General features: G+C 40.9%; 1 protein-coding gene across 3 annotated transcripts; it reads left to right on the top strand.

The window, feature by feature from the left end:
* The first annotated feature begins 3,157 nt into the window (after window positions 1–3,157).
* TRIM42 (tripartite motif containing 42) lies at window positions 3,158–16,123 on the top strand. 3 transcript variants are annotated; one of them, XM_077347840.1, is made up of 6 exons: window positions 3,158–3,660; window positions 5,820–6,565; window positions 8,874–9,688; window positions 13,064–13,291; window positions 15,559–15,686; window positions 15,981–16,123. In XM_077347840.1, the coding sequence occupies exons 1-5, from the start codon at window positions 3,251–3,253 to the stop codon at window positions 15,637–15,639; spliced, it is 2,280 nt and encodes a 759-aa protein (XP_077203955.1). In that variant the 5' UTR covers window positions 3,158–3,250; the 3' UTR covers window positions 15,640–15,686; window positions 15,981–16,123. The 3 variants fall into 3 exon arrangements, with proteins under 3 accessions (XP_077203955.1, XP_077203956.1, XP_077203954.1); XM_077347841.1 differs by lacking the exon at window positions 15,981–16,123 and having other exon boundaries at window positions 5,820–6,517; window positions 15,559–15,809; XM_077347839.1 differs by lacking the exon at window positions 15,981–16,123 and having other exon boundaries at window positions 15,559–15,809.
* The last annotated feature ends 3,103 nt before the right edge of the window (window positions 16,124–19,226 follow it).

Below are 19,226 nucleotides of genomic sequence, written 5' to 3'. Positions count from 1 at the left end.
CTTTCCTTAGCTGGCCAGTCTCTTTTCTCAACCTCTTTCTTCAGCAGTAAACTGCAGGCACTACCTGTGATGTCTTTGCTGAGCACAACCCTGTCACTTATAACTGGAAAGAAACTTCTCTTGGTGAAGAGACTTATGTCCCTCCAATTACGGACAAAGAGAAGGGGAAGGAACTTCTAACCTGATTGGACTGTTGTTGTCTCCTCCTCCTTCCTCCTCCATAATCAAAAGAACTCATCCCAATTGATGGGGCCATGGCAGTGCCTGCCAAAGGCACTGTCGTTATTCTTTTTTAGTTATAGCAAGAGAAAGGAGGAGACTGCTGGGGTCTCAAGCAGACTGCAACAGTGTCACAGGCTGCCTTTTTTCATTCATGTCACTAACAATCTGCAATCTAATAAACTAAACTAATAAACTAAACTAAGGGCATTTCACTGAAAATAATAGTGTTGCACCAGAAAAATGCCTTAGCACTAAAAAAAAATCATGCCTCGGGCCATTCCTCACCTTTTGGCTCTCTCACTTTCGTCTGCTACCTTCTCACACAGTTTATACTCCACATGCCTGCTTGAAATGGCAGAAGAGAGCAATGGGATTTACATGCCATCTCTTCTGCCTGTCAATCAAGCCAGGCAGCCAATCCCCTTTCTCCATGCTTTAAAGGGTCCGCGGTGCCAGCTAATTTATTTTTAAAATAAGACTCCTCCATTGAAATGCTTTAAATAATGCCACCCCTTATGAAATAATGAGTCTGTAACCATTAAAAAATCTTGTTCCTGATTTTTTTTTGGGGGGGTGACTTTGGAGAGGCATACTTTGGGGGAAAATTCTTTTTGGCTTTGCCTGCAAAATTGAATGCCTATTTGTTGCTCTAGGCAGTTTGTTCTAAAAAAAAGGGGGGGAAACACTCATCTCCAGGAGAAGGGAGAGGGCAGAAGGTGTGAGGGCAGGACATTGGAGGCAGAGATAGTGCTTCTTCACCTTCACACATTTCTTTAGCATGTGACTTGCTGGTTGATCTCTTGTAGCTCACGCTACATAGGTTGGGGAATCTACTTTATGCAATTCCCCAACTACTGCCAAAAATGGTGGATGTTGCTTGAGGCTTGCTGGATGAACACGGGAGCTTGGCGATGTCATGCAAAATGCCAAAAACATGGCATCTTTATAAGATGAGCATTTCACTATATTTATTGGCTGCGGAATGGCCCTAAAGATGGATGATAGAGGACTTCTGTGGTCCCCTGTGGATCCCATGCAAGTAAGCACAGAAAGAAACAACTACCTCCTCCCCCCCCCCCCCACATACACACACACACATACTAGGGTTGCCAGTTCTGATTGGGAAATATCTGGAGACTTTGTGGGTGGAGCCGGGAATAGCGGGATTTGTGGCAGGAAGGAACCTCAGTGAATGCTATGGAGTCCATCCTATGAGGGGATCTGATATCTTTAGCCTGAAGACGAGCTCTATTTCCTAGGGAACCCCAAGTCGTACCTGGGGACTGGCATCCCTACCACACACCCCTATCAGTGTCAAGCTCACAGGACATGCTGCAGAGCCATTTTCCATGGAGTCCAGATGAGAAGCATAATAATAATAATAATAATAATAATAAAAAACTCCAAGACTTGATGGTGGGAAAGCTGTGCTGACTTAGAGTAAAACTTGTTAAGCCTAGGTTTCCCAGCCTCCAGGGCCGTGATGATTTCTCTGAATTACAACTGGCTAGGAAGATGAGTTCCTCTGGAGAAAAATGGCTAGAGAGCATACTCTACAGCAGGGGTAGTCAACCTATGGTCCTCCAGATGTCCATGGACTACAATTCCCATGAGAGCCTGCCCAGCATTTGACTACCCCTGCTCTACAACATTATATGATGCTGAGGTTTCTTCACATCCCCAAACTACACCTTCCCCAGGCTTCACCTCTAAATGTCCTGCAATTTCCCAATGCAGAATTATAAACCTCATTTGGGCCAGCCCTGTTGAACAGGGATGTAATTAGTAGCACTGATTCTCACCACACATCTTTGTCCTTGGTTGTTTTTGGTGGGGAGAGAGGTTTGTATTTGTATTTTTTCCCACTCATTCTATTTCACAGAGGATTTTTTTAAAAAAGAAAACTACAATGAAACATATTGTCAGGGGAAGAAACTGCATTGTGAAACAGAAAAGAAAAAACATGTAGATGATAAAATATCTTATACAAATGCTAATTAGTCCTCAGTATGATTAGGAGTTTTTGTGTTAATTTCTGTATTATTGAAGAGCGAGCAGGCCTATACCTTATCATTTCTTTTCTTTCCTTAGAAACCAATACTAATCACGGAAGATAACATCCTATAGATAAGAGGCAGGACAAAAGGGCCCAGATTGGTTGCTGATGTCACTGAGACAGAAATGGCAGCTGTGTATTAAACCCCAACAGGATAAGGCAGCAATCCTGGAACCCTTCTCCAAATGTGTTATTCTGGCTGCTGATAATGCTAATATATTTTCTCTGCCAGCCATGATGATTTAATCTTTCAATATCAGTTAAAGGGGAATAGAAATGTTAATCAACAGTTAGTTCTCAAACCTATCAAAGCAGACCACTGGAATGAGCTCAAGGGGAAACAATAGAGGGGGTACATGTGGGTTTGGGTGCAAGCATCACTGAAGGCAAACTGTATAGATGAATATCAGGGGATGTGCCATTTTGGCTTCTTGATGTGCATTCCCATTGCCAATATGAGCTAGATTTTGTTAGTTCAGCCACATGATCCCATAACAGTTTTTTTTTTAAAGAACCTGCTCCCTTCATGTCATTTCCTTCTTTCTCTGCAGTTTGTTTGTTGATGTCATGGTAGACCACAATCACAGTGTTGAATGAAGGTAGATGGAATCACTGAGCCCAAGATGGCCCACTTCTGTCACAGAACTGGATCTGCTGAATCCCAGGGCAGTGATATAATCCTTACTCACACCCAGTTTTCCTGTGTGGTTCAGAGTATTCTCTGCTCAATGGCTAGAACCACAGCATCAGGATCTAGGAATGGTGACATGCACCGTGATGCCACTGCAGTGCCACTTTCATATGGAAAGATACCCATCTCCTTGGTATAACCCATTGTGATGTCATTATTCCCTCCTAAGCAGTCAGAAAGAACTTTCACAATAACAGGGGGGAAATTGCTATAGGCATACATAGCAAGACCAGCTTGTAAAGACCAAAGGGAGGGAAAATTCTCAAGTGCCTTGTCAGGAGATGACTGGTGTGGCGTGTCAATGCTGCCTGACATGTCCATGCTGCCCAGGCTGTCATTGTTTGCCCTGCTGCCCTTGCTGTCCTTGCTGTCCTTGCTGCACAGCCTTTGACTCACCAGGATATCATGACAGATATGCAGAAGATGAATGCTGTTTGTGTTGGCGTTTCCTGTGTACTGATGAGCGGAACTGTGACTGTTGCTTCTGCCCGCATGATGAAGATCGACCTTGCCAGTGCTTTCACTGCTCATGCTCAGAGAACCCCAATTTCCGCTGCTGCTGCTGCTCTTGTGCTAATAACCCCCACTGCAAGTGCTGTTGCTGTACACGGGAGAATACAGAATGCCAGTGCTATGAAAGCAGGTGTTGCACATATGTTCCTAATCCTTACAGGACTCGACACAGAGATGAGTAAGTGCCACCAAACTGTGATTTTTTTTTTTACAATGATTATGCAATACTTCCTTATGCAACATTTATCACTCATATGAACTGTTCCTCGGAATCTATGGGTATAAGAAGAGAAGGGGGGAACCTGGGACAGTGACCGAGGAAAGAAGGAAGACATAAAAAGGGTGAGTAAGAAAACAAAAACATCTACATAGTAAAGCAGGATCCACTGGTAAGGACACGGGAACATAAAAAATAAACCTGCTGGATCAAAAAGTGGTCTATCTGGCCTAGCATCTCACTTCCTCTGGAGGTCCAACAACAGGGCATAGAAGTCAAGGCCTTCCTTGATGCTGTCTCCCAACACTGGGTTTCAGAGATCTACTCCCTCTGAACTAGGGATGCCAGCCTCCAGGTGTGACCTGGGGATCCCTTGGAATTACAGCTGATCTACAGATTGCAGAGGTCAGTTTTCCTGGAGAAAATGGGTGCTTTGGAGGGTGGGCTTTATGGCATTGTACCTCACTGAGGTCACTGTCCATTCAGGCTTCAACCCCAGATTTCCAGGAGTTTTCCAACCTTGATCTGGCAATCATCCCCTCATCCCCCACTCATGGCCAGGGAGGATCTGGCAACCCTACTCTAAACATGGAGGTTCTCTTTAAACCTCATGTCTAGCAGCCACTGAGAGAGATCTGAGATCTGAGCTATGATGGTACCTTGTCATCCTGACATCTTATTTATCCTCTTTCAGTGAATACTTATTTTGGCTGCTCCAAAGATCACTAGCAAAGTGCACAGAATGGCATGGCTAACGGCAACCTCCTCCAGTCCCTGGCAAGTGCCCTCAACTAATACCTGGTACACAAATGGCATGGTTTGCCTTGTAAACATGGTCTCTTGTCCCATGGCATGTTGTTCCAGGGTTCAGCCAGCCACATAAAGCACTAAGGTTCTATATCCTCCACTCTTAAGAAGGGCAGGCCAGCAAGGACAACCAACTTCACAGTATGTTGCTAGTTCTAATGGCTTCTCCCTTCCCCGTGCCAGTGCCAATGCCACACTCCATCTCCTCCACTGTTATCGGGTGGTGGTGTGATGACAGTGGAGGCAGCTGTGTACTGCTGCCTAGTGGGAATGTCAGCCAGAGTCCTCTGACTCATTCCCCTCATCTTGCTCTTGTCCTGAGTGGCAGGAAAGCATGGGTCCCAACTTGGTCTGCCTGACTGGCTCCTTACGTTATGCTGCAGGGATGAACAGCTGAGATACTCTTACCTTCCCTTCTGACTGATTTTCCAGCCACAAAGAACCCACCAATTAGAGATCCTCTTCCTTACTGCAGACTTGTTCTAACACTGAAGACTGGGGAGATTCCCCTTTGTCCTCCCACAGGAAAGCAGAATTCTAGCTGTAAAGGGGCTGTAATGTGTGTATGCACACTTGGCTTTCCAGGAAAAGCAGCATGCTAAAGCTGCAGAATTTGGAAAAGGTGGGAGGAAGTCAGCACAATCTACTCTCAGGGTCTTTGTGAAGGAGATGTTTCTTAGATACATATACAAGTTGCTCATTCTGAGTTATCCTGCACAGGAAAATTTTCCTGGGCTGGATTCAAGAGGCTCAGAAGCCAGACCTGTCATATAATTGTGCATCAGGGCAGGAATACACACAAGGCAACAGGGAAAGGCAAAAGTCACCCATTAGCTACTTTGACAGTGGTCTCTTCCTGGACTCACTCTCTCACTTCTGGCAAAGCTTTGACAGCAACTGATTTTTCTGTCCTTTAATTGTTAGCCAGGCACCCTATCGTTTTATGCCACCAGCTGCCTCCTTTGTCTCTGTCTTTCTTGAACTTTAGGATGTTTGCCTTGCGGGATTTTGAGAAGATAATTTAGAGGGGCAGATGAGCATTAATATTTAAAAGAATATGTTTAGTGGTCTTTGTTTCCTTCTGTGAAAATGTATGGGTCTGCATTCACCTATTATAATTTTTGGCATCCCTATAAGATGAAACATACCTAATTTATGAAGGTTTATATACAATTACAGGAACCAGACATGGGTGGGGTATGTCTACTTGTCTCTTTGCAGTTTAAGATTTTCCTGGTACTAGGCTCTGAAAATTGTGGCTTAGCTGACTTGATAGTTAGAAGACATTTGGCTTATTGTCCGTTTGTTTTCAGATCCGTATATCCCAGAAAAAGAACAAGAAGCAACGTATCTGTCATTACTCTGGAGAAGGATGCATCGGGACATGCTTTTATTGACCAGTTGACTTGCCCTCAGTGTAAAGAGCTGTTTCTCCATCCATTTATGTTGCCATGTAATCACTGCCTTTGTGAGAGGTGCATCAAGAGCAGCCAGGAACGCGCTGAGGTCATTGAAAACTTCTTTATCATCACCTGCCCAATCTGCAGCAAGGCACACTGCCTCCCATTTGCTAATAAAATACAGCTGAGGATGAATTACTTAAGAGCCAGACTGGCTAGGAGATACATGCGACGGTATGGTTTCCTAAGATGGAGATTTGACAAAAGCAAAATACCAATCTATTGCCAAGTTTGCATTGAGCGGCGACATGCTGTCAAAAGATGTGTGACGTGTCAACTGAATTACTGTAATGTTTGCTTGCCAGCATACCATCAGGACGTCTCCACTCAAAATCATATCTTTACCAAAGTCAGCCATGAAGTATGGGAAGAAAAAAACTGTTTGCTCCACCCTGATTCATTGGTCTCCAGATACTGCCTTGACGACCATGAACTAGTGTGTGACTATTGCAAGGAAGCATGGCACAATGATCACGAAGTAGTTGGATTGCCAGTGGCATGCTCGAAACAATCCGCTGCATTATTCAGTACTATTGCAAAGTTCAAAAAAGGTTCCTGTTTGTATTTCATTCTACTCTTTCTGCTTGACCTGTACTTAGGTAATTTCGCATGCCTCACAGTGCTTTCTCTGGGGCTAAATAGTCCTTGAGTACAGATGGTAACAAGCTGGTGGATTCTGACCACAAGAGGAGAAGCTGTACAGTAGTGTGATCCAGGGATCAAGATTTGGATAATCTAAGGGAAACCTTGGTCCAAGTTCTACTTCTGCTGTAGTCTTGCTAGGTAGCTTCCATTTCTAATTTGTGAAATGTGATGGGGGGCACACTATACCTGCATGCTTTTCTGAAGGCTGCCATGCACTCTCCCCTAAAGATCTCTAAATGAGAAGAGAGTTAAAGTCGGCTTTCCTGAATTTTCCTCCTCCTACACAATGGAAGTCTTTTATTAAGTTCTTCCTCCATTTTGACCTTGAGCATTTAGGTCCTTGGTTTCTTATCACCTGGCTCAATCAGTTGGCATCTGTAATCTCTCTCAGTGACCTCAGATGGGCATAAGGTCTCCTATCTGCTGTTAGAGAGAATACTATTAGAGGGCTTTGAAGCAATCATAGGAAGGAAACAAGCACAGTTTGGAGGGGGTGGTACTCATCCAGAACCTTTTAGAGTCATATTCTTCCTTCTTCTTTCTTAAAACCATACAGTGACAACAGTGGGAAATGCAGATGCACCCCAGAGGCTCCATTCATTTTTATATGTACTTCTATCCCATCATGTTTTCACACAGAATAAGAAAATTAAATGCCTCACTAGCCTTATTATTTTGGTGCTGGGTTGCAGAACACTTGTGGATGTGATTTTATGTGCATAATCACTTCCTTGTAACTAGATGATATAAAACCCAGCATCCCGACTCAGAATGTACAGTACATGAAATAGGATGCTATTCATACCTTTGGCTGAATACATGAAGACTGAATGCATGGTCAGTGAGTATTATTCTGCTCACCACCAAATGCTTTCATTTTACATACAACTGAACATCTGAACTAGCATGTTACCTGCATGCAGAGAAGGATTCTTTTCTCCTAATTTTCATTTTTTGATTGCAATGCTTATGCTGTTTCAGATACACCTCTAGAATGGCTTCAGGAACAACCTATTAGACGCATAGAGAACTGCTGTTGAAGGAGAGGGATTGAAAATCCCAGTGGGTACATGGCTTTACTCAGTGTAACTAAGACCAGCAATGCAATCTCTCTCTGTGTTATAAGTACCATGAAGTCACTGACTTATGGTGAATTTATGAATTAATATCTTCACAAACATACTATCATTAACAGCCATTGTCAGCACTGTTGATTTAATGTGTTCACAGATGTCTTTGTCTAAAACACCACTTCAGAGAAGTGTGATCTGTGAATATATTCTCCTTCACACGAATGGATCTGGTCCCTCATGCATGCACCTGAAGTCCTTGTGTGCACTTGAGTGTAGATGGATCTCAGGAATGAGAGCAATGTGTTTGGAATCTATGTGAAATACAGGGTCAATCAAAATTTCAGCCCATATGTGATTATTGGGAATACATGTAATCTCTTCTTTTAAATGAATATACCAATAAAATAACCACAACAGAATCTCAGCTGAACAAACCTACTACTTTTAGCCATTAAATCTTGAAGATATCCATGAACAGGCTTACCTTGCTGTGACTCAAAGAATAGTGCCCATGTACATTTGGTATCTGTAGAATTAAAAGTGGGGAACCACCTCTCTTTCTCTGTACTGTACACTCTGAGACTGTTGTCTGAACACATAGGCTATATATTTCCAATTTGGGGGGGATTAAGATTCTTTGCCCACTATCACCCTCCATGCACACTTTTAGAGCTGAAAGGGGATAGTAATGTAGACACAACTAGAATATGCTAAAAGTACTAAAAGTCAAACTCATAGGATTACAATGGGATTTACAAGGAAGTATTCATGTATATATGCATGTAGATTTTTATTTGCAAAATAAAAATGTTCATGTTTGGCTGATGTATAGATATATCATCATGCGTAGCCCAAAGCACCAAAAAGTCTTGCTTGAGGTAGGTGTTCTATATATTGGCCAGAGTTTTTTTCTTTTCTTTCTCCCAAGAATAACTGGAAGAGCATGTATATTCTATTAATAATGGCAGATGTAGTGCCCGTATAGGATACATGTCTTTGAAAACTAGTAGTGATCTTGCACTTCAGTTGGAATTTCTTGCTCTGGAATTTAGGATCTATGCTGGTGTTCTGGCTGAAGTCAACCTAGATCAAACCATGTGTCAGTTTTAAAAAGCCTTATGTGTTTTGTGAATGAACAGTGTTTCAAAATCACAGTGATATAATGATTATTCTTATCTTTGTATTGCAGTCCGCTATGTACTAGATAATGATCTCATGGAAATCCTTGTATTAAAAAACAATTTTAAGTCCTACAAAGAAGCAAAAAGAAAGGAGATCAGGGATGGTTTCTTCAAGTTACGGAACATACTTTATGAACGAGAGAAAGAGATGATGGAAGCAGTAGAAAACCTTGAGTATCAAAAACAGAATAAAATTATAGAATATACAGAATACACAACCAAAAGAATTGCCCAGATGGACAGCCTCATGCAGTATTCCAAGGAAGCTTTGAAGGAAAGCAGCCAAATAGCATTTCTGCAGTCTTCAAATGGCTTGATAAATGAAATAGAAGATATACTTGAAAATGTTTATCAACCGAGCCCATGTCTCAAAGAAGATCCTATTAAACATCTTAAAGTTAACTTTGAAGAACTTTCAGAAACATTTCAAACTCTTTTCCCATCAATTAGAAGGAGAATGGCAGCTGATAAATCAACCAAACGCCCTTACCCTTGCTCTTCTGACATAATGATTCCCAGGTATGTTTCCAGCGCACATGTTCAGAAGTCATTAACACCAACACGAAGTCAGTCTTTATCAACACTAACTTCACTGAGTGAGGAGAACCCAGTGGAAGCTGAAAGACCCAAATCATTGCCTCCTCCTAATTTTAGAGATCGTGGATTATATGCTTTTTGGGATGCATCTTTAGATAGTTCAAAAAATGAAAGAAACTACCAAACCCACAGTGCATACTTTGGACCAGAATCACTTGAGGAATCAACTACAGTCCCTGGCATTGTTATTATTTATCAAACACTTGTATACCCAACTGCTGCCAAGGTAAGGATTTTATAAACGTTTTTTGCACCTGATCATACTAATTGAAAGGATTCTTAGACTGCCCAGTTCTGGTGATACTGGAAAATCCTCAGGGGAAAGTAGCATGCATGCAGTGACATTGCAGTCATAGTCTCCTTTCTCTTTTAGGTTTTCCTCGTAGGACACAGTTCTAGAAATGTGGTTATGTGCCAGAATCTTAAAAGGGAAAACAGCCAAATTCTTTTATAAGGTTCTCTGAACCTAAAACTCCACTCCTTAGAATCAAAAAGGACATGACAGTTTCCTTATGGCCACCACTGCCATTTAAGTCTTTTAAAAATGCCACAAGAACCCAATTCTGATTGGGCCTGCAGAGTGCCACTCTTGTTTTTCCCACACATGCCCTCCTGGCATTATAAAATTACTTTAAAATGCTGGCCTTAATTTGGCATTGAGACACCTTTGCTTTACTCTATGAACAACTTGATATGTTATCTGTTCTGGCAACATTCAGATGAAGGGAACATGCTGGCAGAACCATGTTAGGATCCCTTCCCATGTCAGCATGAGTTTTCTTAAGGACAAGGGTGATATGAATATTGTTAACTCTGGATTGGAAAATTTTAAGACTGGGGGCACAGAAGGGCAGAGTTTGGGGAGAGGGCTCAGCAGGGATGTAATACAATCGATTCTCCAAAGTGGCCACTTTTTCCAGGATAAGTGTTCTCTGTAGTCTGGAGATTGCTTCTAATTCCATGAGAACTCTAGATCCCACCTGGATGCTGGCAACCTATTCTTATAGTGTTTGAATAGCATAGTAAAAAGAAGTAGCTCCATTCCTTGTGGGTGAATTAGTTGTTTGTGATATGTCACTGAGTGTTACCTCTGCTCCACACGTGGGGAGATTCAGTAGCAAGGAACCTACGAAAACTAGATTCTGGTGACAAATGACAGGGGAATGTTATTGCCCTCTTGTCCCACATGTAATGTTTAAAGGGCATTTGGTTGGCTACTATATTAAAAAGTAACATGGATTAGATGGAGATCAGTGATTTACCTACAATCAAAGCAGAATTGTGGTCTCAATGCTAAACATCCTTTTGATTCATATTTGTTGAGAGGGAATTCACCGCTAATTTAAATAATCACCAATCAGGATAAGGCAGGTGTGGACTACTAGTTTACTGCTGTATGAAATAGGATGCAGGATTAGATGGACAATTGGTCTGTTCCAGTAGGGCTATTAAGTTCTTATATCAGATAAAGTTTTCCAAGGACTGTTGCCTTGGAAGGCAACCAGTAGCTAGGAGAAAGCAAGCCCCAGGAGCACTCCAAGTGACAAGGTGGCCACTTGGCTCAATGACAACAGTATAAGGACATCTCCCTGGTTGCGTCCTCCTCCACTGTTCGCAATTGAAATAGTGCAGGAGGAAGTAATGTGTAGTCGCCTGACATTGCATAGCCTGATATCACTGATGTACTTGGCTAGGTATGTGCTCACCTTGGCTTCCTTCTTGATCATTTTAAATTTCTGGACCACTCTTGGAGTAAGAGGAAGGGGGTCCAGTGCCCATATGCAGCTCTAAGCACCACACAGATCTCGAACAAGATGTTCGTCTAGTCACTTCTCTTCACCAGAGTGTCAGGATTTGGGCAAAGAAAGATGTGCAATTTAGAAGATATTAACAGGCAACTACAGTCCAATCCATCTTTTGAGCCAGCCTTTGGGTCAATCTGTCTCCCTCCACAAAGAGCAGTGCAGTCCTCTTAGCCTCTTGGGCATCATATGTTTGTGCAGGCAGGATGCAAACCCTACAGACACCGTGTCCACATCTGCTTCTGTTTACTAGTACTATCCAGAGCCTCACAAATTCTTGATTAGGTCAGCCAGCTTAAAAGCATCTTCAATAAAAATAATTATGATCCCTGATTTTTTGCATTTAAGATGGTGATTGAGTAAACTATGCACAGTGACTAAATATTGCCACTGCAACCATCTCTAAATTCCATTTTGAAAATTATTTCAGTTCAAAAAAGTCATTCATTTTTGTTATCTGATACTGATTGTTGTGTACTGATTAAATGCAGGTGCTCATGTAACTTCTCTGTGTTCAGAGCAGGAGGAATGACAAATAGCAACAGCACTCACATGATGAACTCTCTTATGTCTTTAAATTAATTCTAAGCTTTGTGTTCTTTCTCACACTGAAGGCACGTAACACTGTTTTAACAAGTATTAGAATACTATCTCCATTTGTTTTTTAAAGAATAGAGAAGATTCATATACCTTGCTCCATCTAGTGCTCAAGTGAAATTTCATGTAATAATGGGTGGACATTAAAAGAGTTGTTCATTAACATGAGCAATTTTGCCCACATGCCTATAGGGCAAGAAGCATTTGAAGTTTTATTCTGTATTGAGATCTTTAAGTCACCCTGAGCATCAAGAAAACATGATAAATAATAAACAATTCACAAGAGGATGGCAGGTTACAGTGGATGAGTGAAAGGGTTGTGAGTGTCCTGCATAGTGGAGGGGGTTGGACTAGATTATCCATGAGGTCCCTTCCAACTCTATTATTCTATGATTCTATGACCTTAGCCTACAAACCTTACATCTCCACCAATGATTGGGAGTAGCTGGGCAAAGTCAGATAGAAGGCCAAACAAACAAGCCAAAACTATGGTTCCCAACAAAGCCAACAGGAAGACATGCTGGGAAAATATGGGCAAAGAAATGTCTTTACATATCCAGACACTTCTCTCCATCTTGGAGAAGACAGTTTTTTTCTTGAACATCTTGAACTAATTGCTTAGGCCCATTTAAAAAAAATGGTGTAAAAAGTGTTTCTGGACTATATTATTTCACACTAGGGATGGAAATTACATTTTTGAGTGCTGCCTCATGCCATAAAAAAGACTCAGTACACAAAAAGCCAGTGTATCCTGGAGAAGGCTAAAACAGATACATTCTTTTACATATCATTTTTGTTGTGTCCAGAGCTTGTTATATGACAACTCATTCAGTAATGCAGTTTATAAAGTCCAGGAAGATTTCTACTGTGTGGTAAGCGGTTTATGTTGGTATTGTTTCATTGGGTGTCACAGTGTAGTATCCCATTTGTTTTCTGAATGGGTCTGTAAGTATATACCTACATTATTTACAGAACTCTCTATCAAAACATTCTGGTAATATCCTTTATTATTATAATATGATGAGAACTGAACTGAAAGATATGACACAAAACAGATTTTTTTAAAGTATAAATCTTATTGATCAAAGAATAGTAATCTAATCCCTAATTGCTGCGGATATTCATTAAAATTATCCTATAGTCACTAAGTTAAAATACAGAATAGAAATATGTTTCATGGTAGATACCTTTGTACTCTCTAGATTTACTGGACATGTCCTACAGAAGACGTAGAAAGCTTTGAGATTGCTTATTATATAGTGCTTGAAACAGCAGCTGACAATCTAGTCCGGACCAAGCTAATCGAAGTAATAACAGGGGTTGGACAACAGAATCTGGAGATCCGTAATCTGACACCTAATACAGAATATATCTTTAAAGTTCGGGCTGTCAATGCTCAAGGACCAGGCCAATGGAGTGATGTTTGTAAGGTACAGTATAATCCTTCTATCACAAGTATTATAGACTGGCTCCTCAAAGAAAGGAAGTGCAGCTCTCCAGTTTTTTTCTTCCCCTACCATCAACACCATTCAATGGCAGAATGTGTGTTCAATATACTAGGTTCCACACATTGGGCCATGGTGAAGCTGGTGCTTACATTGACCCACTGAATGTGCAGCTATGCTAAATTATTCTTTATGAAAATAAAACATTACACATTAAAAACAATACATAGTTTAGTATCTCCAAATCTTTGTTGTCATATCAGCTGGAATATTTGTGGAATACATTAACTTCCTTTATGTCCCATGAACTGGTGGGTAGAATTGCAACAGAGTTTCACCTGAAGGGAAATACAAAGCAAAATTGTATGTTTTTCTGCAGAGTAAAGTATCTGTGGAATTCTCAAGCAAGGATTCTGAGCCTAGTTAGATTCCTCAGAGAAGCTCTGCACCAATCAACTGAAAATAAAGCATTATTAGTTTAGCAGAGAGGGAGTGAAGGAAGGTAGTGGGCTTGCAGGGGGATCTTTCTGTCCACGTTTTCATGAAGAAAAATGTCAGCGCTCAAAGCATTTGTAACATTTTTGTTTCTTATGAAACTCCTATAGAAACAGAAGCCTTGGGAGAAAACATGTTGAGGTACTAACTCCAAGCGTAGTGAGGAGTGTCAGCAAGTATTCATACAAAGATAAAATGTTTGCCAAATCCAACATGTATGGACTCTATATTCACAGTTGAAGTGCTACATTGTGTCAGATTTAAACCGTGTATACTAAGTCTATATGCACTGAATTTGGCCGCATCCATTCATGTTACTATGCCGATTGGTCTCAAAGGTGGGACTATCATGACTTGACTGGCAAGAATGTGAAACACAGCGTGCCCGCCCCACAACACACAAAGACAGATGCTTCTCATGGAACACTGAGTTGGCATACCATCCAAGGTCCTAACTCAAAGGGTTTGTTTGGGTTTCTGTAGGACTAAAGGAAGTTAATCACAATGAAAGAGCTTCAGGAGAAGGAAAGCAGAAAAGAGCAACAGAGAACCATTGTTAGTAATAGATCTAGAATCTCTGCATATAGAAACAGTCCATTCTCATAAGTGAATAACAACAGCAAGCAACATAAGAAAATCTGCAATACAGTTAGAATATTCACAGATTCTGGATCTGAATATATGTTTATGTATAGAAGGTAAAAGGCACAGAAGAGGGGAAGGAAACTAGAAGCAAAATTCTCCAGCCAGGCTTGGCATAAACTAGTGTTGACACAGATTTTTGTAACAGATTCAGCAGTTCTGTGTTGTAGTTTCCTTAACTGACATGCTGGAATGCAATACTATTTTCTGTCTTTCAAGCCATATTAATGCTCTTTGAAAAACACCAACCTAATATCTGTCATAATTTGCATATTCCATTTTAAATGTAAAAGATAGTGTATTCATTCAAGAAAGGTCTTTTAAAAACCTACCACATTCCCTTTTGCATGAAATTATAACATATACAAGTGGGGGACCAACAAAGACTTGCAGGGGGGTTCTTTCATCTTCCTGTTCCCTTATTTCCTCTTTCCCTTCCCTGGAAGCCCCCATAGCTTCTCCTTTTGCAGTTTCCTTCTCTCCTTCCCATCCAACAGTCAATCTATCTTTATCTGTCCTCTTGTCTTTTGTTTTGCCTCATTCCTTCTCCTTGGCAGTCTCTACCAGGAAAAACTATGATGTGCAGTGCTGGCCACCATGCTAGACCCAGTCCTGTGATACTGATTGCAAGGCCCGGTTATTTCAGGGGGAACCTGCAAGGACTTACATGGGGGGGGGGACCACATTTTCCTCTGGATCCTCCACCCCACACTATTTCCCCCTTTTCTGCCACTGGTGACACCCATATCCTTACCTTTCCCTTCCTCATAACTTTCTTAGCTTGGCTGCTCTTTCAGCTAGGTCTTTGCAATATTTGATCTATTTTTTCCTATATAGCCCTTTGACTTATCATTGATAATGGTAATGATCTTGACCCAACTTTGCCTGATAAATTTAAATAATGGGAGATCAACCATGTATTTTCTAGGACAAGGAGGTACAATTCAATTGTAGCCAATACAAATCAGGGGTCTATTAGCCAATGTGAATCACACAAAGCATTTTTTGCATATATACTCTTAGATATCTGTACTAATAGCTATTTCCTGCAACATCTACCACCACAATTAATGAGGCTAAAAGCTTCTGTGGATGTCATTTTTGTTTTCCACTAGGTGACGACACAAGATGCACGAGGAAAAGCCAAAGGCAGATGGGGTTTGCTGCGACATATTCAGTCTGCTTTCCGCAAATAACTGAACTGCAAACCAACGATCCATTTTCAGGGAGAGAAAATACAAAAGTAAGCCACTGGAAAGAAAGCAATTATATTTTTCTCATATTCTTTTTTTTTTAACTGAAGTTAGCTTCCAAGTGGAGATCTGAAGGTAAGCCCTTCAGAATAAAGATCTCCCGGCAAATTAAAGTCTTGGCCCTGGTCTTTTATTTTGTTTGTTCCAGACATACCTCCTAAACCAGAGGAAAACATTGCACTGTACTGGAAATATATAATGAAAAATCCCTGAAACCAACTCTCTGATGTAGCAGGCCTTCAATGAAATAAATCACAGACATTTTCTTTGTTGAAATTTGCCAGGTTCATACTTTGGTTACTTTCGAAGGAATCAGTCCTGATCTCATTTGAGGAAGATGGTATGCATGAAAATTCCATTCCAGAGAGGTGCCTGATTGTGCCTACTATGATTTTAATTTTACCTACAACTCACTGATTGATCCATTCTTACATTTTGTGCTTTACAATGGACTTGTACCAACTTCTGTTACCAAGACTGTCACACAGTTTTCTACCAACTGTTATGTTTTCAGCTTCAAACCATAATACTGTCATTTGCACTATGTTTTGCATGCAGATGGTGCCAGGTTCAGTCCATGGCCTTTCTCATAATATGATCTCAGAACCAGAGGTTGTGAGAACTTGAAAAGCTGCAGCCAGTGTAAACAATATGAAGAAAGGTGGACCAATGATCTGACTATAAAAAAGCTTCCTGTTTTCATCAGTACAGACTGCTAAAATCAGAAAATTACATTGTCTAGTAAAGAACATAAGAACAACCATGCTGGATTAGCCTAAAGACTGATGTTGCCCAGCATTATGTTCACACAATGGCTAACCGGCTATGTATAAGGAGCCCATGAATAGGGAGAGGGCAACAGTGGCATCATTCCGGTGCTTCCCAGCAACTGATTTAAAGAGGCATGCTACCCTTAGTACTCGAGAGCAGACTTTCACCATGATTAGTAGCCATTGATGGCCCAATCATCCATGAATTTTTTTACTCCCCTTTCAAAATATTCTAAATAGGTAGCCATGACTACATCCCATGGCAGCAAGTTCCCAAATAAAAATGGTTTATCCTGAATTTCCTGCCCTTCAGCTTCAGTGGATAAGTCCACACACATTGGCTAAATATACTTTCAATGTACTTTAGAAGAAGATTATCCTGTTCTGCACAGGAAAATCCAGCTGCAAAAGCACACTGAAAGTGCATTATCCAATGTGTGCAGAATGGGACCAGCTTTTAGTGTATCTCCATGCCATGCATTATTTTAAAAACCACTATAAGTCTTCCCTTATTTATCTTTTTTTCTAGGCTGAATAGCCATGATCATTTTCACTGATCTTCATAGGACAGTTGCTACAGCACCCTGATCATTTGAGGGTTTTTTTTCCTGCACCTTGTCAAACTTTACAATATCCTTTTTTTCAGTGACCAGAACTGTACACACTATCACAAGTGTGGTCTCATCATAGATTTGTATAAGGGCAGTTTGAAAGCAGTAGTTTTATTCTCTGTTTCTGTTCCAGTTGTGCTCAGGGTCCCAGGCCCTAAGGCAGGGGTAGTCAAACTGCGGCCCTCCAGATATCCATGGACTACAATTGCCATGAGCCCCTGCCAGCAAACACTGGCAGGGGCTCATGGGAATTGTAGTCCATGGACATCTGGAGGGCCGCAGTTTGACTACCCCTGCCCTAAGGAAATCAAACTGGCCTCAACCAGAGCCAGGGCCTTTTTGGCCCCAGCCCCAGCCTGGTGGAATACTCTGCCAGATGAGATAAGAGCCCTGCAAGACCTAAGACAGCTCCACAGGGCTTGTGAGACAGCTGTTCTGCCAGGTCTATGGTTGAGGCTAGAAGTAATATCTACACTTTTTCTGTAATATCTACATCTAATTTCTGTCAGACCCCACCAGACTGGAAGCCTGCACTACAGCTTCTGAAGATTCCCCTCTTCCTTCCCTTATTATGGCCAATCTTAATACTTAATATTTTAATGTTTAAGATTTTGATGTACAGAATTGGTTATTATTGTAATTAATGTTAAGTTTTATACCAGGATTGTATGTATCACACAAGTATGTCAACTGCCATGAGTTTTTGAAGACAGGACCGAGTATGAATGAATGAATGAACGAATTAATTAATTAGCACTTTTCATAGCAGCTGCAGACTGGGTTGACATTTTCATAGAAGTATTCACTACCATCTCAAGGTCCCTTTCTTGATCTGTTCCTGTCTGCTCAGATTCCTACCAGTCTATATGTGAAGTACATAGAATCATAGAGTTGGTAGGGGCCATACAGGCCATCTAGTTAAACCCCCTGCTCAATGCAGGATCAGCCCAAAACATCCTAAAGCATCCAAGAAGAGTGTGTCTCCAACCTTTGCTTGAAGATTGCCAGTGAGGGGGAGCTCACCACCTCCTTAGGCAGCCTATTCCACTGCTGATACGGATTATTTGCCCCAATATGCAGCACTTTGCATTTGCTCACATTGAATTTCATTTACTGACTTTTAACACCCATCCCCCAGTTTGAAGAGATCTTTTAAAAGTTATCACAATCTGTTTCCATCTTGACCAAATAGATGCAGAAATGTAAAGAACATGCATCTAAGTATTAATGGAAACTATTCTGGGAAAGTTTATTTATTTGTTTGTTCATTCATTCATGTATTTATTTTGGGATATATATATTCTGCCCTGTCTTTGGAAACAGACCCTCAATCCCCTGTGATAATGTCACTCCAAAGGTGAAAGTAAATAAAAAAGGACAATGTTAGGAATTTGTCCATAATTAGAAGACTTGAAAAAAAAAACTTAGTATTCAGTGATGGAGACAATAACATCTTATTGGGGAAACAGACTGGTTAGGAAATTTGAGGAGAAACTGAGTGTGTGACATATGAAATCAGGAAACAAATCAAGAATAGTAGTTTAAATTTATGAATATACCCGTATTTGCCGGTGTATAAGACGACCCCTCAACATTTCCACTCAAAATACAGTACTATGGGCCACTATGGGCAGCTATGTCTATCCCAACTGAAGTGCACCCGGCATATAAGACGACCCCCCCCCACTTGGAGGCATGTTTTTCAGGGGGGAAAAGTAGCCTTATACGCCAGCAAATACTGTAAATGTATTTCAGTATATAAGTAGAATGAGAATTGGTTTAAATGTTAAATGTTGATTTTAAAGGTATCCTAACAAAAGTTATTTTATAGACAATGTCTTAAAATTCCTTTATGTAATAAAGGCGGTGTTAGTAAGAAAACATTTTTTAAATTTTTCTTTATGATATATACTTTTTACTTTCTGTATTTTTGTATATTGTCTTAAAAATAAAAAACCCAAACCCCCAGGGCCTAAGCTTCTCTCCTTCAAATGAACAGAATCCGTGTGGCATTGCCACCCTGACTGACAGGCTGAAGATGAGGTATGAGACATCACATTCCTCAGTATGGCTTTCAACAGCCAAGAAATTATTCCCTTCACAAAGCAAATATATGTTAAGGCTACTTTGTTCTTAGAGATGGGGTGAG

The sequence above is a fragment of the Paroedura picta genome, chromosome 8 (genome assembly GCF_049243985.1).
Source record: "Paroedura picta isolate Pp20150507F chromosome 8, Ppicta_v3.0, whole genome shotgun sequence".
In the NCBI taxonomy this organism is placed as follows: domain Eukaryota; kingdom Metazoa; phylum Chordata; class Lepidosauria; order Squamata; family Gekkonidae; genus Paroedura; species Paroedura picta.
Note: the sequence above shows the minus strand (reverse complement) of the source record. Positions and strands in the feature narration are given on the sequence as shown.